We start from the raw sequence: 25,612 nt of genomic DNA, 5'->3' as shown, positions 1-25,612 counted from the left end.
AAGTTAATAAAAAAAATTATTACTCAATAAACTGTTATAACAACAACGACGGTATTTGCTGGGGGTATAATTATTTGCTTTTATTATTTCGTGGGAACTTGATCTACAAAATTGTAGTCGAGCGAATAGGTAATCCCACTCAATAGGGCATCGAATATCAGTGGCTATAAAATAACAATTAAATCAAATTTCTCAAAGGGAACTTACACTTTTTCGAGATAGACAATGAATTATTTTTTCTCCATACCAAGCTAAAGCCATCAAAGAAGAAATAGTTCCAATAAGTAGGTACTTTTAACGATTTAGCATTCGGTATAATCAATAAACAAAGGGTATTGCTATTGGATTATTGCAGATATGGACCATGAAATCAGGTTTTAGTATAAATAAATATATATTATAAAAAAATAGATATATGTGGCAATGTTGTATTAGTTTACTGGAAAAATTAAAATTTGACATAGAATATAACAATCGTGAAATTTACTTTTAGTATAAAATTATAGACACATTTTCAATTATAATTTATATTACGAGTATATATATATAACCTGGTTCATAGGCATACGCACAAATGCAGTGAGTAGTGCTTTCGTTGCACCTAAAAATGTGTTAAGGATTTAGTGGATTGGTGAATATTTATAACATTAACATAGTACCTCTACCTATGAGTAGTTTAATATTATTGAATTTAAAATGAAATAAAAGGGTGAGCAAGTGGGTATCGCTCTGCTGTATAGTAGAGGTGGAGAGTAGGTCATTATAATGGATGTGTTAAATTTGAATGCAATTACAGGTATCATTGTATACGAAAAACGATTCTGAATGGAGATGATTTATCAGTCTAAGATATATTATGTTATTACTTATCTTTAAATTGTAATTTATTTTTCTCCATTACTGGTGAAAGTTGTAAGTTTCTACGACTTATAATTTTTGAATAACAACAAATATTTAAAATCGTTTTAGGAAATATTGTTATTTTACGAGATTTTGTAAAAAAATTAAAATTCATGCGGTCATACAATTTTTCTATATTGACGCTAGAGTTTTATTTTACAGTTGTTTGAAGAACAAGTTATGGAGAACCATGTAACGAGTTATTTAACCTTAGGTATAAATAACAAACATTTTATGATTTTCAATATCAAATTACTTGCAAATGTTCACGATTTTGACATATTTCGTAAACAATTGAACTTTAAATGCTTATAAACAAAAAAAATGACTAACGATTTTTGATATTTTTTTACTACGATAAGTACAACTTATAATGATCCTTCTATTAAACTTTTTTGGAATGCTAGTTTTTTATCGGCATTAAAAAAAAAAAAATTAGAAAAATTGAAAATTTAAATTGTCTATAAATAGCATAAAAATATTAAAAATATTTTAAAAATTTATTCATAAATAGATAACACTAATCTAAACATTTGGTGAAAATTTCAAGTATTTAAATTGATTCGTTTTTGAGTCACAAAAAAATAAAAAAATCGATTTTGTCGAAAACTGATCATGCTTAAAAGTTTCCGTTTTTCCGTTACTTTTTTAGGGGTTTTTCTGACGATTTTAAAAACTACTGGACATTTTTTTACATTTGACCCTCAAAAGTACCAACTAGATTCATTTTCCTTTTCAAATAGAGGCAGGAGTCAAAATTCAAAGTACTATTACTACTCCAAGACGTGATGACAGACAAAAACAAAAAAAATAAAAAAACATACATCATTGTAAAATCAATACATTCATCTAGTGATGGATTAATTTATTGATTGCAATTTTTGGTATGAGGCTAACTGAGTGTAGAATTGTTGATTGATTTGTTTTTGTTTTTTTTTTATTCTGGTCATGTTTTGTTAAGTGTAATTTTAGATATTTTATTTCTAGGAAATGTTGCTAATTTAAGTATGAGTATTTTTTTAGAGAGTTTGTATTTGATTATTCTTGTAGTTTATTTCATAATATAACTATGATTGTTTGTATAGTAAGTAAGCTTTAATTTCAGCGATGCTAGAAACAGTGTTATCTGAATATTTTGTGGACGCGTATAATTTATTAATATTGTTGTGGAACCAATAACTATTAGGGTTTGAAACATCGTAATTACTATTCATTTTTTTTAACTAGCGTATGTGTGTTTGTCTCTAAAACATATAGAATTGGTAGACATGTTATAGTAGATGTAAGAATTTAATAAAGTAGAAACATAGAATAGACAAGGTAATAGGTAGTTAGGTACATTTCCAGATCACACGTACAACGTATTAGGTATAACTATATTATGTTATCGAAAGCTATATAAACACGAAGGGTGCAAATACGATAAACATACTGTTAGTTCGAAATTACACACGTAACTGGTTTTTATTATAATGATTGTTGTACAAACAAGCGTATTCTACTTTTTTTTTTTTTTAATATATTATTATGTGACGACAGATATGCGATAGACAAGTGTGACTTTAAAAATATTGAATACTACATGTACAAACGCCCTGGCGGCACACAAACACCACCCGTGCTATCAAAATGCTTAGGAACGAAACATAATAATATCATAATTATTATAATTAATATAAATTTAATTTTTCTCAAAGATTTTTTATGATGTAAGCATTTAACATTAACCACCATTTGATCGCAGGTTTAAGAAAATAAACTGTGCTGTCATTTTATCATGTAAAAAGAAAGACGAGTCAGTGATATTTTTAAAACGGAATAAAGTAAATTGGATAGTTATAAATTCCGTACGTGACTAGTCTATTACATGGGTATTTTAAAAAAAATTCTTGTAAAAAATTGCCGTTTTTTCAAATAAATTACTAAACTACGGAGTTCGAATATAAATCGATATGGTAAAATGTATATCTGATTTCACGAAAACGAAATTAAATTACTACAAATATTTATATGCATTTTCAACATTAAACTTATTATAGTACAATATATAAAATAACATATAAGAATCAAATTTTTTCTTTTACTCCGAAATAATAATATACTATTTTGAACTCCTTACGTCAAATAATTCGATTATTTTAAAAGAACTTTTCATACACACGATGAGAAAGTCAGATGTGCACATAAACTGTTCACAACGTGAAAAAATACAAATTCTATTACATACCTATTATACGTCTTGTTATGGGAATAAAAAAAATATTTAGGTAATTTATAATATACTACATAAAAAGATTAAACTTACTCTTTTATCGATATCTAAAGTTGCAATTGTTACTTATTAATAAATATATTACGTCAATAATTTATTCGTATTTATGTCGTAGGTCTTATGGAAAATTAGTTTTTTAGCAAAAATACTAGATTTTTTGTGATGGGTAGCCCGTTTACAAATTACTAATTATTTTTCTAAACGGCTGACTGTTTTTCAGGCTTATTGTAGACAGTCTAACAGCAGTTAGGCCTTTTTAAACAACAACTAACGTTAATTTTTTTGTAATTTATTACTTGTACAAAAAAAAAAAAAAATTAAATTTAGTAATATGTAAATTGTATAATTACATAATATTATATTTATTTAGTTAATTTATAATTAATATTGTACAGTTTTTTAATATTATAGTCAAAAACTGTACAACAACAAAAAACTTCGCTGAGGTAATATAATAGGCATTTATAATATAGTTAACATATTATATTTTTCCCCCTTTTTTACAAGTAATAAATTAAAATAAAATGTTTATGTAATAACTGTTGTTTTTAGTATGTCTGCAATAAGCTTTACAAACAGCCAGCCGTTTGAAAAAAAATAATAAGTTGCTCACAAACAGTCTATTTTATCGCAAAGAGCCAAGTATTTTTGCAAAAAGACTCATTTTCTATAGGACTTATGATATAATATATATTATCATATGAGTATGTGATATTATATTCATATTATTATCAATATTTTTAAAGGTATTTCGTCCGGTTGGGCCAGGAAGTTCACCAAAAGAATGAGGTATTTTACATTTATAAATTTCATTTTCACGGTTTCCGAATTTAATAATATATAACTTAAGGTACCGGAAAAACATTTTCAAAATTTAATTTCTCTCTATTGTTGTTTATTAATCAACATTTTTGTTTACTGCTATTATCTATAATAGGTATATAGAAATGTTTTCACGTACGGAAATAAGTTTAAAGTTTTTGCTTAGCTTAGTTTTGACATTACGTATATCAAACTTTTTCATATTTATATTTAAACATCTCTCAAGCAAATTCTAAAGAAGGCATTATTATGACTGATATGTGAATACAGTATTTATAACTGCAACATCAGCATATGAACTAACTACCATATTTGTATAAGCGCATGATAATAATATTAAATACCAAGATCTAGAATACACGTAGCAAATAATAACTTTTAAACATACATTTCCAAAGATTATTTTATGAACAAATAGATTTACACATGGATAAAGATTTTAGTGACGATAGGGTGTAAAAATCAACAAAATATGTGTCTCTACAGACTACAATTCAATTGTATTTACTGTCGAACGTTCAGTCAGAAAAATACAAAATTTCTGGTTTGGCACCTACTATAAAAGAAAAGTGATAATATTTTCATCTTCAAGTTATTTAGTCAAGTAGTTAGTGTTGTGCATTATTTTTCGGTAGGTAATTAAGTATAATAAATAAAAATGATTTCTCTAAACAAAAAAAAATTGATACTAGGTCTGCATATATAATACTACAATCTTATCGATAGGTGTGCACATAATATAATATTATAGTATATATGCACTAATTAAATTACCTACTTAAATTCTTCAAAATTACTTTGATGTTGAAATTCTTGTAATATAGAATTTTCTGATAGGTATGTTCTACCAGTTTATTTTTATTTGATTTCTACAGGTTTTAAAGACGCAAATAATGTATGGTTGTGTATTTGTAAACAGACTAAATGTATTTTCGGACTGTAATCAATCGCCACTCCATGTAGGCCGTAGGGTCATATTTACAATTGTCCTGTTTAATATTACAACGGGATTAAACGTATTCAAACAGAGTAAGAAGTAACTGTATAGTGTTAATTTAAAATTTAATTACAAATTAAAATATTAATCAATGATAAAACCAAAGATTATAGCTTAACTGTTGCTTAAAAAATAAATATTATATTGTATTAAATATGTATAATATTTAAGATATTTAAATATTCAAGTATTTTTACTAGTGTTATTTAAGTTACTTAATTGAAATACGCTAAATGTAAGCTTATTATTCAACATTTCCATTGACGTTTTAATTACCTATTCAATATGCGTCAGCGAAATAGAAACGATTTGCTGCCATATGGATAATGTCATAACGAAATTACACGACGGAGTATGGATCAAAGGATAAGACAGACATTTTGAAGTATGATTCTGAAACACTTAATTTCCACACTAATGAAGTAGTTGAATTTATATATGTATACGACAAAAGATATATTTTGGGTAATAGACTACTTCAGCCAAGGACCATTGGCTGGTAACCACTGCCAGGTTTGTAAATTAAAACCGTGTCAAATGCGTTATCTCAAATACGGTTAACCCTTCTTTAGACCATTTTAACATTTGAGTCAGTTTTGTGAAACATCCGAGTAAAATGTTTTGACACCAACTTAACTATGTTACATATTATACCTACATTAAACACATTACCTCTAAGCAGTGGCCTTAGTGTTTTTTTTTAATTGGTTTCTCAAACAACAAACATGATGATGAGAAAAAAATCTATTCGTTATTGGCATAAAAATAAAATGTTTTAAATACATTTCTAAAAATAATGTAATAATAACAATAAATTATTATTATTGAAATAATTTAATGCTTATATAATATCACAGATAAATACTGATTAGTTTTTTAGTATAATCATTAGCTTTGACATTTTATTAATGTGATATTATAATTACAATATTTAAACTAGTGAAAGGTACTGTATGAGAATGAATGATTATTTAAAATGTCAAGCTATGAATAAAATGTATACTTTGATTGTAATAATTCAGTTTGTATCTAGCTAAATGAATTACGCAAGTCTTTTTGAAAAAATGATATTATAAATGGTTTAAATTATGTACCGTCGTGATTATAATAATATTTGGAAAGTTGTAATAAAATAAGTAAATTATTTGTCACAATATACAAACTTAACCTAATAACCCCGGGGCCAAAAATGAAATATTTGGCCATAAATGGCAGGAGGTAAAAATATAGTGTTTATACTCTATATTATAATTTTACTATACTAAAAAAAAAAGTAATTTTATAAATTTATATAGATATTAAGAACAACCATTTAAAAATCATAAAATATAAATAAATATATAAATATTTATTCTGAAGTTGAAGAACAAGTTAAAAAAACAAAATCATACACAACCTAACTAAAGAAATGTAGTATGTATATATTCTTACAAAAATTGGAAGATCGTATACAAATCTACAAATATTTAAACTTTTAATATACATTTAGAATATTTATTTAGTGGAATAAACGACAATTTTTTTGTTTTGTATTTAACTATAATCAACAGTTCTAGTCTTTGCGTATTATCTGAAAAGCAGATTATTTGTTTTACTTAAAAAAAAAAAAAACATGAAGGCCAATCCGGTAAACTCTAGATGTTTAATCAAGAGTCTTCTCCAGAAGTATATCTTTAATTAAAACGATGGAAAGAGTAATTAGTTTTTCTTTTATTTTTTGCACGGCAAGGATTCCTTTTTTTTTTAATTTCAAACATTCATCAGAGACAACAGACATCAAAGAGTAGATAAAATAGGTTTTAAATCATTAGGCAAAGAATTTATGAAGGAGAAAATTTCGAAATATACTCGTCTATTATACATAAACATAAATTAAATCTAATCACAAACGAAAGAGTGCAACAGAAACATGAAAAAATGTATTACACAAATATAAATATAGTATAATATTATATAGTACGCTTTCCTAGTTTGATGTTTGTATAAAAATGAAGGCCAAATGAAACTCGTCGTCACCACCGCCGCCCCAACCGCATTGTGTATATATAATATATAGAGCTGTATAATAGTAATAATTTTTCTTCCCCTGTTTATACTCAAATAATACTATTTCAGCATATCGAAATATCTCGAAAATTTACACCGTGAAAAAGTTTCTACGAGTATAGTTTATATACTGTTTATATATATTTTTTTTTTTTTTTTACAATCCTGTTTACTATTATGCACCAGTCACGCACAGTCCGTGTAACAGCCAAAATCACGCGAGCCAATTACACTGTACCTCCGCCGTGGCAGTGCAACGTTAGGGTGGAAGGTGCAGATTCCCCGTTGTTTCACGATACGATTAGAGACCCTTATTTGTAAATCTAATCGAAAAAAAAAACAGAATACAGAAAACAGAAAATAAATAAATAAATATTCGGAAAACCCTATACTTTACGAACATTCGGTTACGGGGCAAAGTAATTTGTAAACTTTACGAGTATTTCGGCCCATTACGCGGTGTGATGTAATTATTTAAGTCCACCCCGCGCGTATTATTCCACGGCACTGCGTTGCCGCCGTGCCATTCAGCGGTTACGCTAAATAGCTGTGTAGGTATGCCTCTTGTATTCCCATGCCGTCATCGCGTCGACGTCTTTGCACGCCGAAACCACTGTTTATCGGTCTCGATCGCTAATTAAGCCTTATAACAGCAATAATAATGTTACAACAACTACGCGATCACAACCACTGTGTGTTTCAATTACCTATGTATATTCAACATAATATTATGTGTGTGTGTGTGTGTGTGTGTGTGTGTGTGTGTGTGTGTGTGTGTGTGTGTGTGTGTGTGTGTGTGTGCTGTATATGTGTTTTGGTCGTGGTGCAACTGATGACTTTTTTCTAAAGAAAAGTTCTAAAAAACCATTATCATTTTCATATTGTATGAAAAATATTTTATAAATAAATTCACAAACATCAATCACTGTTTTTCTATACCTTAACCGCATGTATTATCGTCATTTGGTAAATACTTATTTTTAACGCAAATCAAATAAAGTATTTTGTATTAACCTTTTCATTAAAAAAAAAAAAAATCAAGAAGCAACTCTATGCACCGTTTAAATAGGTCTTGAGTATATGTATACGTCATTGACGAGTAGGTCGCCGTAATGGATGTGTTAAATTCGAATTCAGTGATAAATTATTAAAAAAGACAAAAAACGATACTTAACAGAAACAGTCAGTCAGTCACTATTTCTAAGGATATTTTATGATTTATTTTTCTTTTATTAGAAAACAATAATTAAAGTAATACGGTGGAATATTACAAATCGCTACGATTAATATTTTTTGAAATATATAAAATATAATAATGAATGGTCTAAGTAGAATAGTTGTATTTCCTTTAAATCTTATGAATATACATATAATAGTAAAAAGATCAAATTACAGAGTTATATTATTTCTTACAACATAGATTTGTCAGATCAGAACAATAGGGTAGTATGTGGATTAGTCTTTAAATTAAAATATTAAAAACTTGATTTTATATTTTCAAAATACGTAACATCGATTATCGTCTAATACAAAGTTATCATTGTTTTTATACAATACAATTTTAAGAACCTAAAACCGATCATATTGAAATTATTACAAATACGTATTATAATATAATATTACGATCATTGTTATTATTTAATATTTTTATTATTTATTTTTTTGATTATCACGCACCTATAGCTTAGCATAACATAATATTCCTGAGTAGGATGAATAATCTGCCGGGTGTGCACTGTGCAGTCAGCGCAATGACCACGAGGGCGTGAGTTTATATTCAAACATTGCATAATCGAAAATTCACGATACGCTGATTTGTGAAACTGGGAAATAGCCAATACGGGTGTTGTACATGTAGTTGACTAAATAATAACAATATAATATCATGACGTACTACATCGCGTTTTGCAGTTATCACGTAGGTAATCGTTTCGTGTCACGCAGTGTTGGATCCTTATCACGGTTATTACCTATTTCGGTGTCAAATAATTGTAATACTAAATGGTAAAGGTAAACATATATTATAAAAGACCTGTGTATAAACTGTTTTCAATTATCTGTTTTCTGCTGTAAATTCTAAAAGTTATTCGAACAATATTACATTTAATGTGATAATAATATTATCACATAGAAACGATACAGTATAAATTATATTTTCTAATAGTTTGTATAAAAAGTATGTGGGAATCAAACAAATAAACATCATTATTTTTTATTGAACAATATTAATGAATGGATTTCTTTATTGAAGCATAAAGGTTATAAAAGTATCATTTAGGGGAATAGATGTAGAAAAAATGTAGATATTTAAATTAAAATTATTTCGACAAAATAAAAAACCTTAAGTCTTAGTTATTTCTCTCTAATAATCTAATAATGTATAAAAAAAAGGTTTTATTTATTTCTATCTTCGAAATTTTAATACAATCATCATAATATGTAAATGCATATCCTTTGTTACAGAAAAAAAAATTCAAATGTGTGTTGACAATCTTTATTGTGCAGTTAAGAGATAGGAATTCCGGGGATTGGTGAACGAAGCGAGCAGTGGACAAAGCCCGCCATTATAATTTATAATACATTTTCGATAAAAAAAAAAAAGTAAGCTCGGTGTTTGCTTATAAAAGAAAATATTTGAGGATAAAAATAATTTAACAAGTAAATTAGGAATAACATTTTTGTTGATGAATATTAATAAACTCATTCGGTTTTCAGTACGTTCTATGTTATAGGATATAATATTATAATTATTATGAAAAATATATTTAATAGGAAAAAAATAGGATGTATAAAAACGAACCATACATTTAAGCAAAATAACAAATTTTAATTGACCAATGATGATTGTTATTTTGTTTTATTCGCAAAATATAAATTTATGTTTTAAATGAGAAATATATTAGGTAATGTATTAATAATAAAATAATTTTTTTAAACTAAATTATACAGTATTATTGATACACGAAAACATATTATATCGTAATATAAATGTAACTTTTATGTTTGATATTATTTTGATAAAAATATTCGAAAACGAAGTACGCATTATGATTTTTATCGTCATAAATTTTGTAAACTAACTTCAAATATTTTTGACATTATCATGTAAGTAATAAATTAATTTTGTCATAAATTAGAAAAAATGAGTATAAAATATGATATCTAAAAGTTAAAATAGTGACTATTGCGCACTAACACCCTATATTAAGTTTATGTTAATTTTTATTTAGGTATACGTTCAAATTTACCCATTTGCACATTGGTTTGTTAAGCCTAACTATTGCCGCAACATAACATTTAAGTTAAAACATTTCAAACTGTTTCGATTTGTGAGGCAAATCGTACACTGCCCATAATATATAATAAATATGTATATTATAATAATATACAGAAAATAGTAATTTCAAGTATTTGTACGTATATCCTAATCACGTATAATCTTATATGAATCTAAAATCATATTATGATTATGTTATACAAGTATACAGCATTAACCCTTTCTACTGTTTTGTATTTGCTAAATTCGCTCGAAATAAACATTAAAATCGTACAAACCAAACACGAAATATGTAGGTTATATAATTAGGTACTCTAGATATTTTGTAATATATATTATTACACGGGTTATGTGTTGATATCAAAATATTAGTATGTGTTTGTTGTTGGCATAGGTATAGATGGTTAGCATGCTATATAACTTGAAACATAAAAAAATATTTATTGATTGATGTTATTATCTGATAGTAAAACAAAGAAACTACGCTGACCGATGTTTATAGCGTAGTTGTACGAAAAATAATAATATAATAGGTTGATATACGCTCGTATTAATACTTTCAAAATAATAATTTTTGTTCGTTGGTATTTAAAAAAAAAAATACATTCCATAGGTATTGTTCAATATAATAATATTCATAATACCAACACGACGAATTTATATATTTTGTGTGTAGGTACTTTTATCACGAATAAATGAACAAAAATTACACTCCTGATTGGTTTATATGTATGAAAACTTATATGTTTAAAATAATTCAAAACATTCCAGTTTTACAACTATATTTAAGAGATTTAATCTTTGTATTGGTTTGACAATAATTAATATTTTTATGTGCATTCGTTATATAAATTCATATTTTAAAATATACATTAAATGCATTATTAAATCAGTTAATCACTATAGTTGCATACAATAACACCATTGTACACTAAACTTATGTTTGCATAATTCATTCGCATTGGAACGTCTGTCATTTCTGGAATCCATAAAAAAAACCGTCAAGCATTTTACTTCATAGGAAGTTTAGAATGTTATGCATCCGCTTTTCAAAATGTAATTCATTCGCTCGGAATAAAATGTATTAAAAATGCATTAAAAAAAAAAAATAAAGAAAAAAATAGATGTGCATTTATTTTTATAGCATTTTGATACAGATAATAGTCTTATTACATATTGAGGTTATGCGATGTATATTTTTACCCGTGACTTGATCGTGAGTATTTTATTTAGCGTATTTGTTGTTAGTTATTTTAAGCGAGTTATAAATTGAGTTGCCTGTTCAATAAGTTACGAAATTACTTATATTGAGTTGAGTATTTTGTTTTAAAAGTTATGTTTTACAATCAGTCAACAAAATGTCTATACAGATACACGAAAGCGTATCATTGCAAAAATCAAATCAAATATGTTTTGTAATGAACACGAAATGACGCATTGATGTCGATGTTCAAATTAAAAGTATACTATTATCCTCAGTTTTACGCACAGTGTAAGGTTTAATAGCTTTGGACATTTGAGAGAGGACACGCGCCAATTAGAAGTTGAGAAGTAGGCGACAAGTTTCAGGACGGTGGTGGTTGGAGGAGAGTAAATCATGACTGCATACGTAGATTTCCGGAGGATGTGTAATGGACACGTGTCTGCCACGCGTTTTCTAGTTCTATTATCATATATATATATACATGGGTACCTCTGTATAAAGAGTAGTGTAAACGTTACAGAAGCAATCACAAAAAAAAACCAATAAAATAATAATAATAATAATGATAATAATGATAATAAAAGAAAAGAAAAACATAAACACTGCACGTATGGTAAAAATTCCAAATGAAACACGTCGTCGTCGTTGTCCGACTCGAAATGCGCGACGATGTGCGTTTTGGGGATTCGAAAATATATATATATATGTATAGAGTCTGTGTGTGTGTGTGTGTGTGTGTGTAAGCGTGTGCGTATTATATATATGTAAGGACTCAGTGTATCCCTATTAAAACGGAGAGAAAAACTTTGGTACCGCCACCGCCTGTCACCCGTTTATTGCCGTCGAATCGTAAAAAAATCCTGCTGAATTTTCAGCTCGTTAACCCGTCTTTCCACCCTTGCAACGTCTGTATAGATACCACAGTCATCGTTCGTTCGTATTTTTTTTTTTGCTACCCTCTACCCTCGCACCAAGGTCGTATTCGACTTTTCCCATCGGCGGCGGCGTTTATTCTCCGGACGTGTTCTGCTTACCGTGAGCAATGATCTCGCCGGCCTCTCGGGTCCAATAGTTGATCGACTTGGGATGCGCTTCGGACAAGCACTCGAGAGTTAGTGATTGGCCAATGAATGCTCCGATCAGCTGGTTTTGGATCCATATCATCGGCGGGACTGAGAACAGAAGTGTACGGTGTGTTTAAAACAATATTATACTATTAGTGTTCAGATTTATATTTTATACTTGAGTGTTTATAAGAACATAAAATATGTAAATATAATATATTATGTAACATATAACCGCTTAATGATATGGAATAAAAAGTATAAAATATTAAAAATGACTGAATAGTTTATAATAGTTGTATATACTTGAAAAATATAAAGTATGTAAATATATGTATAGTAAATATAAAAAGACTGTAAAATATGCATAATATAAAACTTATTTTGTTTAGAGTCTTTTGAAAGTAGCAGCATTTATCACTTGTCAATATTAATATATTTTCCTTAATAAGAAATATGTATTTACCAGCTATTATAAATCCTAACTCCGTGCATATTAATGAATCATTTTTTGGGCAACACGGAACAATGTGACACGGTGAAAATGTATAGAGTGAATATTATTATATCAAAACAATTTTTATCAAATGTTATCCGATTTTACTTACAATTCACCACCAGCATAATCCGTTTGCTGACCGATGGCGGTACGCCGTTGGACGCAATGCATAGATATGCTCCCATGTGAGAGCGACTGATCCGTGTCAGATTCAGAACTGGCCCTTCAACGCTGTGCACTGTAACAAACAAACACACGAAACGATAACGTTATAATATATTGTCTACGGTTATATATTATACACATTACATAGACTACAACGAGTATTATTCTATTCTTCTACTAGCACATATGATTTACCTTCAAACATTTAGCGTGTCTAAAGCAAATGTGGTTTTAAACCAAATTGAAGTAATTATCCATCGCCAAAATTGTTTATAATATTATAATTTATCAAGAAATTATCCACATTATTATGGTAATGTAGAACGATGATTAGTAGATAAGTACTGTCTTATTTGAAAAATATTAATAAGCCATACCTATATTATAAATTACTTTGAATTACTAATAAACAACTCTATGACTGCGTATTGGAAATTCATCATTATTATTTATTTTATTTTATGGACAATGTAAATAATTACTTTTTCATACATTATTTTTTTTTTTTAATTTTCTCAATAAGTTGAGTAAACAATGCACGGGTTTTATTAAGCTACACATTAAGTAACATGCCCAAACGAGAAAATTAATTAATAATATAAATAATAATTAATAATTACAAACTATTTTTAGTAAGTGCATTAAGTAATTTGAATTATGCGTTTGAAGTGATTACGGTAATAGCTGAATTAGTTAGGCACTCAGTAATGCCACCCGAAGATTAAATTAGTAAATCTGCAGTATGCCATAGCCTATAGTTTTCTCTGGAGGTTATCAAAGATTTTGCGGGAAGATAGTCAATTAATAAGTGGACTTTGGTGGTGGGTTAACTTTGAATCCGATGAAAGGTTTTATGTATTGAGTAAGTTTTGAAATTTTTAAGTTATTGTATATATATTATTATTTATAATGAACCAAGCAGAAATGAAAATTCGAGGAAGGAAAATTTATTGGAATACTTGAACCTTTAATAGCTCTTAAGTTAGAAAGTTTGATAGAGCGCTGTATCTAGATTTCACAGGAAAATACTAGTCTGAGAATAATTGTATAAATAGTTATAATTGCTAAATGATATGTGATTTTTGATAAAGGATATAATATATTAGATCGGAAATGTGGGCGGAGAAGGTAGTCTGGAGTTGACTGATATGAATTTTATTTTCAAAATATTGAGCTCAAGTCAAGCGTCTATCGAAAGCCAAACATAAACATGAATACAGATTAAGTTATTTTTAAGTGAGACTAAGGAACAGACAGTTCTTGATGAAAAGGTGATAAAAGATGACAATATATTAACTTAAGACGAAAACTGTAAATAATTTAGTTTTTTTTTTAAGTTTTTCTTATAAGGTGTACCTAATTAATTTCAATGCACTATATACATCAATAGTTGTTGTTTTAACTTTAACAGACAAAAAAAAAACAAATATAGTGGCGTATTTTGGCTACACAGGCCGTATAAAATGATAATATAAGAGCTTGGGGACTGCATATTAATAATATGTATGCACAGTAAAGCGTATAGCAAACATTAGAGAATAGTTCAGTAACAAAATAACGAGGCCACCTTCGACGGTGACCATTACAAGTCTTTGTCAAGTAAAAGGGTAATACCTGATGCACTATTGTACACATTCCCCGTTTTCTTAATCCTAAACAAACCTTGTGCACGAGCGCTCTAACTTCAAAATGCTATCGTATAGCAATAATTACCATATTGTCAGACCTGTTCGAAACTGCAGCGTATATATTTCATAATGTGTATTGTATAAACAATAATACGTCCCGTTCCGTGAAAAATATACGTATACGGTCTATGGTCGTGTCATATTAAAATTTAAAAGTCAGACGAACGATACATAAACGTACGTACGCGGGCGACACATATTTTCATACACGCACAACGCACATACAGACTTGAACTTGGGAATAACTTACTGTACACAAGTGTCTTGCAGTAAAGGAGTTTGCTTAAGCGTTCTAAAACTGACTAAACATTTTAGCGTGTCATTTTTGTATACGATAATATTTATGTTATATACATATTATTTAGGTAAAATACTGGAAACCGAAATGATTATAGTTAAAAATAATATGATTGTTGAATAATACGAAATTCATTTTTAAACGAAATATTGACTTTTTACAAACCAGTAAATAATTACGGTTAACTATTATATCTAAATGTATAAATATTATTATTTACTATATATTTTGCTATTTAATGCTATTGCAGTGGCTTATTTATTATAGGGGGGGGATTGATAATTTAGCAAATTTAAACAAAAAGCTTGATTTCATATTATAATTTGGTTATACTTATACAAATAAAATATACAATGTGATAAACTTTTTACCTCCCCCCCCAAAAAAAAATAAGTTGTAAATACGCCACTGTGCTATTGTATTTTTGATAAAAGATGTACAATATCGTTCTTGAGAAATTTCATCTGTCATAATTTTTTTGTTGGACTATAGTTAAAAAGTGTTTATCCGTGCATTATGACATTAATGATGAATCAGAACAAGTATCTGAGAACTTAAAACTCCTTCTCTTTTGATTGAGTTGCTTTATGCATTAACTCATAACATCATAAGTAGGTACTAATGATTTGAATTAATCAACAAAACGCAAATATACTTTTTTATCTGCGATTTTCGTTGAATATCTATATTTTAAATATATATCATATATTTTTTACTGTATGAAAAAATAATGATATTTTCGTTTCATCTGGCACTGATTTTTTTTTATCACACTCGAGTTCGAACTTAACGGTGTAATTATTAGTGTTGTGTTTTTAAAAACATGTTAAAACAAGTCTTATTAGTATATAATAATAATATTGTGGTTATTTTCGAAATGGATATTTTCTTTTATATTAATTTTGTTATTTTCTATCACGTTCCATTTACCAAATGATACAAATATTAGGGGGGCGATAGTCTGTCGGCAATGACATAGCGCAAATGTACTAAAACCGAAATCATTCACTGCGCAAAACATAATATAAAAGTAATAATAGTGATAATTATTGTTATCATAACCCATTCGTATGAACGGTTCGATTTGAAACGTGCATTAATTCAATAAACTGTCATATTATTATTATTATTATTATTTGATTAGCGTATAGGCGTATAGTATATATTATCTCTGTTTGACGGGACGACGGCGGTGACAAGGCGCCTCCTATATATTATTATTATATGAATAGTAGCTAGTAACGGACTATGACGACACCGACAACGACGCGACGGCAACAAGCTCTGCTGCACCCTCGTTAGAGCTACTCGACGGGAGAGCTGATACTTGACCCCGACGCGCGTAAAAAGCCGACCATCTCTCTTTTTTTTCATTTTTTTTTCCATCCGTTTGATTGACAATCGAAAGCCGCGCCCGCCATTATTGCCTCTCGTCGAAAATATAACAACACACACACACACACACACACACACACACACATATAGTGTATATATATTATTATGTAGTTGTTTATATAGATATACGTGTTGCTCCATTATAATATCGTACCGTGGCATTTTGTTAGGGTGGCTGTTGCAAACGGTTAGACCATCGATGACGTTTTATTCCTTATTATTATTATTTTGAATAGTTTAATTTATCTTTAGCGATATTGAGACATGAAACGTATATTTAGTATTCATAATAATTAATAAAAAAATAAAAATTAACGAGCAATTATAATACAGTGTTATAGAGCTTTAATATGATCTTTTCATTTTTACTGTCATTTTTTTTTTTATATATATATAATATGGATACACATATTTTTGGAAAAAATCAAAAACTTAACAATTGTTATTTTTTTATGTTTTTTACGTCTTACGAATAAGTATTAAAAACAGAAGTTACAATTTTTTTTTAAATTTATAAATACGCATTTAATGTTCAGATCAGCGAAGTAATAGACCACAAATTTTCGCGATTCGATATTTTTCTTAACTAAATTTAAGCGTTGAAATTATTTCATACTATGTAAAAATGTTTTATTACGATCTATATGATGGAAATTAATGCTTAATGCAAAACTCCATCATTATAATATTCATTTTTAATTTTTCGATGGTAAAAATATAATATACAGCTTTAATCATCATTACTTACATAATAATAATAATAATTTTACCAATTTCTCTAAATTCTCCATCACAACAACGTTAAATTTTAACGTATGTGTGTATCTTGGATAGTTTATCTGCACAGTAATATTTTTTTTTGTCACATGTACCGACCTGTTTTTTTTTTAATATTGATTTAACTAACCGCCAACCTATATTGATAAACTATTATGTCCAATAATGTGGAAAAATAAATTGTAATAAATTGTAAGACACGGTATTGAGTGAACTTTTATTCATTGGTAATATTTTATAATTATTTATTTATAATTTTAATGAATATCGACTCTAGTTTATAATGTATTTTACTCTAGTAAGGGTTACCCACTTTATCGGGTAATATAGGAGATCACATTTTTTTATTGAATGGTTAGTATTGAAGATTAATTTGGAATGAAAATGATTGTAATGGAGTTTCGCAAGGTCGACAACAGTCATACTTTATAAACCATTGTGTAATATTATGATAGTAAAATACTACGGAACACGGAGCATTACATATTTTGGAAAGGTTAGAATGGTTGTCCGTAACTGGTTTGGCTGGCCCCCAAATTTGTATTAGATATAACCAAAGTGGTCTCATGATAGCAACGATATAAACTCATACACAATTCTACTCCGGATTCTGCGGTGGAGATAATTTTTAATTATCATAAAAAATGTGTTAGTCAATAATTGAAAAACGCTCATTAAATTATGTATACGACTGAGTATTGATGGTAGACTGTCCTTTTTTTTTATACTATATTATACAAGTACGATTTAGGGATTACGTTTTTTAACTATTATAAAATGCGACTGAAATTTATTTCAAATCTCATAGTTTTAGGCATGTTATTATTTAAATCGTTAGTTAAAACTTCCAACTTGTGTATCACTTGTGTAAGTCAACTGCCTTAAAAATTATATGAAACGATATTATACTGATTCTTCGAAATTGTGGTGTACATTATATAACTACATATTATATCAACTCGGAATAGTATGATCAATTAAATGATAAGCCGGTACCTAACATCAATCCTGAACAAAAAATATGGGAAAAACTTCTCTGAAATGTAGCAAATGAACCACGGGTGTATGGAATCACAAACCTTGTAAGTAGTAAAACCTCGGGCAAGTTTTGTATTTGATTTATTGCGAGTAATAACTGTTTTTCTTCTAGAATATTTTTGACATTTATCAACACTTTTAAATTACAACGATAATCACCATCATATAAGTTGAACATTTTTAATTTTTCATCGATCACGTTTTAGTCAAATATTTAGGGATGTTAAACACATCTTGATAACTTGCAACAGTATTTTAATGGCTTATTTTGATATAATTTATCAATATTATATAGTATACACACATTTATAAATCCTAGTGTAATTTTATTTCATTATTATTTTGTTTGCAAACAAAATTACATGACCTTTACATATTATTTTAATACGACATTTTTGATAAAATATTAAGTTATTAGATTGTTTTTATGTATTTTTAATAAATAGAAAACATAAAAATAAACTTAAATTGTATTTTTATGATAGTAAATAGTAAAATAATAAAATATTCACATTTCATATAATTAGCATTAATTTAAATAGGCATCTAAAAGTATACCTATTAATATTATTTTATATTTTAATAATTTTAGAAATTAGTAATTTGAAATTCTATCAATGAACGTAATTGAATTGGCAATAATAATATAATAAAATCATACGTCAATGCTTATAAATCATACTATGATATATGGTCAACAATTTAATATAATATCAACAATAATAACACGTTTAATGTTTATTTGAATGTTGTATTCAAACATAATATTAAGTATACAACAGAAACGTATATTACCTTCAGGTGGGATAATTTCATATAATACGCTAGTCGTAAACTCCAAAATAATATTCAACCCTAACCAACCACATATTATTGTTTCTAAGTACGAAATAATGAGAATTGGATTACATAAAAACATATGTATTTTTTGTTATCGTAGGTATAGATAGTAATGAAAAATGTGCAATAAGATAAATGAGTTTTCTGATGAACGATTTGATGCAAGGTTTTGAACATTATAATATGATCATGTTATATATTTTATCTGAAAAAAAAATGAAATGGCTCCGGTTGTTATGGGTTATATGGGTAATGTTAAATATTCATACGCTCGAACATTAATACAATATGCACATAACGGGCCATAAGTTTTCCGGTTATCAAAGTTCATATAGGTCATAATTAAATAAATTAAAAAAAACATCATACTCACTCCGGACACCAACCGGACGTCAGATTCGTTTTGTTTCATTTACCCACCCTCGGGGGTCTCGGAAATAGGTGTGGGAATAACAGTAAAAGCGAAAAACCCAATGGCCTTTACATGGATGCTATTCGACAACATGCATACATGTATGATATAATATACACACGCCGCTGAGATTACCACACTCATATATATATATATAGAGAGAGAGATCTATCGCAAGCCCTCCGGACGATCCAAAATTACATTAATAACTACACCCTAATGAGCATTGGTAGCTTAGTGGTGGTGTTGGTGGAATATACATATAATATGTATATTTTTTTTAGCGTTTTGTAAGCCGTTTACTAAAATTTTGCCTAGGGTTGTCGTCGTCATCGTCGTCGTCGTTGTTGTTATAGGATTGTTACGTTTTTAACATACCTATATCATTTTTCATTGCTTCGACCCCAAAAACGGTAATCAGCGGAAAGAAAAATCCTGTGGTATATATATTTTTTTTAATGTAGGGATTATAAAAAAAAAACAATAATAAATAAATTTAAAAAAAAAAGCTACCTAGATAATCCCTTGTCCGGTCGGTCCTCGATGTATATTTAATATACCGACGGCTTTGGATTGTGGACATTAATACTTAAATCTCTATGGGAAGCATTAACTTTTCCTTTTTGGAAGAACGCCTTTTTGGCAAAATATAATATAATATTTGTTTACTAAATAAACGTGTAATATAACATGAAGGTTTGTCATAAAAATGTAAATCACGAGCAACGTTAGTGTTATATAATGTTTTTTTTTTTTTTTTTATTTGCACCATTGTGTGGTAATTAAAACAAGTATAGCTTTATTTATGGCCAAATTTTATTGATAACTTTAAAAAAAAAAATTAAAAGAACGATAGCGTTATAAATATTAAATTAATACAAAATGATATTTTTGTCAAGGAATTTAAAAATAAAATTACTATGGTATTTATCATAATAAATTTCTTTAAAAAAAAATAATTGATTTTTCAACATATCTGATAGAAAATAGCAATATATAAATAATAAATACATCTTATAAGTATATTTTATTATATCTTTATTGAAAGCAATACATGTATTTCATAACATTTGAAAAAAAAATATAATTACAAATTACGTAAATGATTTCAATAATAATATAAACTCAATTTTAAAGCCTTTTTTATTTTATATTAATTATTTGTAATTAATAATAAAAATAATGTTAATTAGTAATCTAATCAATAACAAAACATAATTGTAATGATAATAGTGTCTACTATTAAACCTAAAATAGCATGTACATATTTTACATTATGTTTGAAATCATTATTGGTATGTTTTTTTTATGTTTTAATACTTACAACTTTTATCTCATTATTTATAAATATTATATAATATAAGCCTTTTTAAATTTAAATTAGGATTTATTACAGAATATTCTTGGTGAACAAATATTGTAAGATTATCATCTGTAATAATAACTAACAAAGCACTTTTTACTTGTGTAGTACACCGATAATTAAATATCAACTATTAGCATGACTTTATACGTAATATGATATGCTCACTACCGCTCGAATGTAACTTACTGGAAATTGCTTTTTTTTATTACCTACAGTAATGTAATATTCTTATAAATATAACATTTTTAAATTGTTTTATTTCATTTTTTTACAAAATTGGAACAGCATAATAACATCGCACGATGTTACGGACAAGACAAAGAATTCTGCAAATATGCGACAAACTCAATTTTTGGTAGGTAACATACGAGACAATTATTCATACAAATTCGTTGATTAATATCCTTTATTCATGTAATATAATACGTACTGTTTGAAAAATAAATAAATATTACAGTTGGTAAATGTTGTCTTTAAAATGTCGTATTATGATGTCCAAAACCACAAGAAGTTATTATATAATTATTTTGTCTAAAAGAAAAACATTAAAAAAAAAAAAAAAAAACAACGGATTAATATTTATTATTATAATTATTATTTTTTTATTAATGAAACATTTACTAACATTATAATATTTCAACCAGTTTGTATTTATTACATAACTATTAGAGTATTAGAGTAAACATAATGATAACAAACATAAAATGTTGTGAGTGTTAAGACTATACTATAATAATAGTTATTTCATTTTGAGCTCTATACAATTTATAATGGATTTAGTTGGGGTGACATCATTAGGGAATAGGCTATAAAACATCGATGTAGAAGGAATTAGTGTAAGAAGGATAAAACTTTTTTTTTTTTTTTGATTGAGTGTAGTTAACGAAAGAGCTGAACAATTAAATTTAGTGATATAAGTCTTATGATTCACTAGCACAGTTGGAGAGGGTTCACGAGGAACTGTAATTCAACCCTAACTTGAACGCGTGATTTTATATCAAATTATGGACCATCAATAGTCTGGGGTACAATACAATTAGAGGTTGAGGAGACATTTAATGACTGAAACTATGATTGAATGGAAATGTTAGGGGAAGTGGTTCTAAAAATAGAAACTTAGGGTGCTGGTAGATTTCCCTATCTTATTTTTTTATTTATACATTTTTTCATTACCCAAAATCTATAAAGAAACACATTAAGATCTAGATAATAATTGAAAGATCGAAGAATCTGTGTTTTTTTTAAATTACTGTTGAACACTTGGCAATGAAATCATTACCAAATACCAGATATTGCTAACCTATGACCTCGTGATAAACAAAATAATCTAAGTTTCATGAGATCAATTTAATTTAATTCACGTATTAAAAAAATCTATACTATTACGTATTCTCACATTCGCTTATTTTTTAATGCAACTTAAAAAATAAAACGTAAATGATTTTCACTGATAATTTAATCTTATTTGCATTGTCTACCTATTTTTATATAAGTAAAAAATGTTTTTATTATGACCCTAAAATTGTTTTTTAAACACGAATTCTGAATATTTTAGTACGAGTATTTATAATGATGATATTTTCAACCTAAAATATCTTGTAGTATAAAAAAAAAAATTATTTCGTTTCCTCTTAAGTTGTGACGTTTATGTCATATTTGCTCGCTTTAATAGTTTATACATATATGTATTAAATTATTGTCGACCAATAAATAGTTTGGAAATTATTGTAAATTATAAGATATTAACTTTGACGAAATTATTCTTACTTTTTTTATATTAAATATTAATTATTTTTATAATATTAAATTGTATTCAACTTTATTTAAATTATGTAAATCCAAATGAAAATAAAAAATATAAAAGGCTTTTTACTCTACTTAAAGTCAATTTTAAGTTTATGAACTTATAAATAAGTACATCGCGCACATTGAAACTTTTCACAGTCAAATATAATACCATTGAAAATGTATTGAAAATTATTTGATTAAATCATAAGGATATAATTAAAATGTCTTGAATAATTTAATTTAAATAAACCATTTAAGTTTTAAATTCATGATTCAATTTATTTAATTTTTAATAATTTGGGAAGTATTTTATCTAGTTATAACATTTATAATATATATATATAACGAGATGAAGATACAATACAAAAAAATATATTAAACATTTAAACCAAAGCTGTAAATACGTTTAATCCGAAAATTATACGAATATGGGTTAGAAATGCTGATAAAGTTTTTTATACTCACCAATCAGTATTCTCGATTTTCTTATTCAAAAGTATTGTCCATTATTATTTATATAATATTTTATGTATATGGTACAACAAATTTAATTGTAAACATTTTAATTTTTTTTTAGACAAATGTTCTGAGTAGCATACAATAGTGTACAAAATGTTCAATTAAATTGATTGAACGCAGGTACACATTTTAAAACCAAATTAATTCGATGATTTGAATGAAATTAACTTTGAAAATATACATTGTCTTAAAATTATAATAATCACTTTACATGGTATTTTGATTTCATTACCTATCCAAAGTCGAAATGCCGGTTGTTGTTAAGACTTCGATTTTACAGTAACAATTTATTTTAAACATTTCATACTGATCGCTTATTTTTTGTCATACTAATGCGTGATAATCCCGTAACAGTCACAGAGAATAATATAGTCAAATAGTTACCAATGCGAAATAAATATATTAATAAAATGGTACGAGACTGAGAAGAGTCAACGAATTCATCTTCTTTGATTGATTCCTTACCTAAGACGGGCGCCAAAGCGTGCTTATCGTAAAAAAACACTATAGAAACAAAATACCCAGGGATTTTCATTGTTCGGAAATGAGTTTAATCGACTCGAGTATTCGTGTAGGTCTATCATACTCCTACGTATGCGATTGCTCTTGCAGAGTAATTTATTTTAAAAACAATTCCGATATCTATATCCGATAAAACATTTACCGATAGTAAGATGTCTAGTTTATATCTATTAAATGTGAACACTTGATGTAATGCTGCACCATCATTATTTAACGAATCACCCTACACAAAACTTCTTCTTTTTTTTTTTATTTTTATTAAACTTGAATGCATTCTATAATATATTATGTTTTCTGTAGCGTAACAATATGGCGGTACAAAAAATAACGCTTCGTTGTTATTATTATAGCGCAGAATATGAGAAGACTTGGGGTTGGTAGAATTCAATTTTCACTAGACAAATTTGAGTTTTTAAATGTAAAGTTAGACTTGAAAATAATAATTCTGGTTAAAATTGTTACGTCTCTTTTAAAACAAAGATGATACACGATGTGCATACCTATATTTAATATTGTATATTTTTTCAGTTGATGTATACAAAAATATCGTTTTTAAGTAATTGCTTTTAAAAAAAAAAAAAAAAAAAAAACTATGTCCAATAAAATTATGCTATTACTAACTGTCACTGGTTAGGTTATTGATTATCCACAAATTATTAATTATTATAATTTAACTATTATAATATTATATTTGTGTGTGATTCTACTGAATAACTCATTCTATTCAATTTCCATGAACTTTCACCTTGAAACCTTTAAAATGATCACAATTGTTCAATTAAATTATGTTTTCGAATAATTTCAATGTGCGTCATTTGTGATCACGTGGTTGTCTCATTTTTACTAAGTAAATAATGTACGAGACATTACTAATAAGTAATACTGGTAAATATTTTTAGTTATCGTAATCAATAATCATTATCAGTATTCAAGAGTCATGAATAGCCTGAAAAAAAAATAATAATAGTATATTCTGATAATAGTATCAAATTTATAATTTTTACCTATATTAGGTGATAAAATATTTAACTGCTTAATAACCTATGTCTTAAAATAATATATTTCTCTACTAATTATGTGGTATAAGTATATAATTATAAATAGTATATATTTATTATTACCGTTTGACATAATTTTCGAAGTGTGATAATAATTCTATAAGTAATTGTTATATCGTTGTATATCTATAGCCTACACCATTTGATAATATATCATTGCCCAATTTAGATAAACTGAACAATTTTTATTTTTATTATTTTGATCTTAAATAGTGAATCCTCATGTACGTACCTACACGAAATGAATAAAATTAAATATGTACTGTTATTACAATGATAGCTGTCCAGTAATAATAATCATTTATCTGCAATCAATAACACTGCTATTTAACTGTTTTTTAAGTATTATTATTTTAGTGAATATTTTTAATATTCATGAAAAACATTAAACATAAAATTATTAAAATAGTTAACAATCGCTGTTGCTATTTTTCAGTATTTTGACAAAGAAGTATAAATTTTATAACCACTACCTGCAATATCGTGATTTTAGCGTTTGTGCGTCTAGAAAAAACTTAAAATTGTATGCATTAAGAGGAAAATAAAGATAAATTATAGATTATGATAATAATATGAAATAAAATGCGCCAAAGTATAAGTTTTCTTGATTTCAATTTCATAGATACCTATAAAGTTATGCAATCTAAAATTAAAAATATATAGCA

The 25,612-nt window shown here is 27.1% G+C and overlaps 1 protein-coding gene across 1 annotated transcript in view; it reads right to left on the bottom strand.

The window, feature by feature from the left end:
• The window catches only part of LOC113548077 (neurotrimin-like), a 166,563-nt gene that overhangs the window by 39,065 nt on the left and 101,886 nt on the right, over positions 1-25,612 (bottom strand). Inside the window, exons 5-6 of the mRNA XM_026948744.1 lie at positions 13,191-13,319; positions 12,553-12,690 (exon numbers count right to left, since the gene is read on the bottom strand). Of these exons, the coding sequence (XP_026804545.1) occupies positions 12,553-12,690; positions 13,191-13,319 (267 nt within the window). The remainder of the gene's footprint in view (positions 1-12,552; positions 12,691-13,190; positions 13,320-25,612) is intronic.

Source organism: Rhopalosiphum maidis, chromosome 4 (assembly GCF_003676215.2).
Source record: "Rhopalosiphum maidis isolate BTI-1 chromosome 4, ASM367621v3, whole genome shotgun sequence".
NCBI classification, from domain to species: domain Eukaryota; kingdom Metazoa; phylum Arthropoda; class Insecta; order Hemiptera; family Aphididae; genus Rhopalosiphum; species Rhopalosiphum maidis.
The sequence above is the reverse complement of the archived record's forward strand: the minus strand, read 5'-3'. Positions and strand labels throughout refer to the sequence as shown.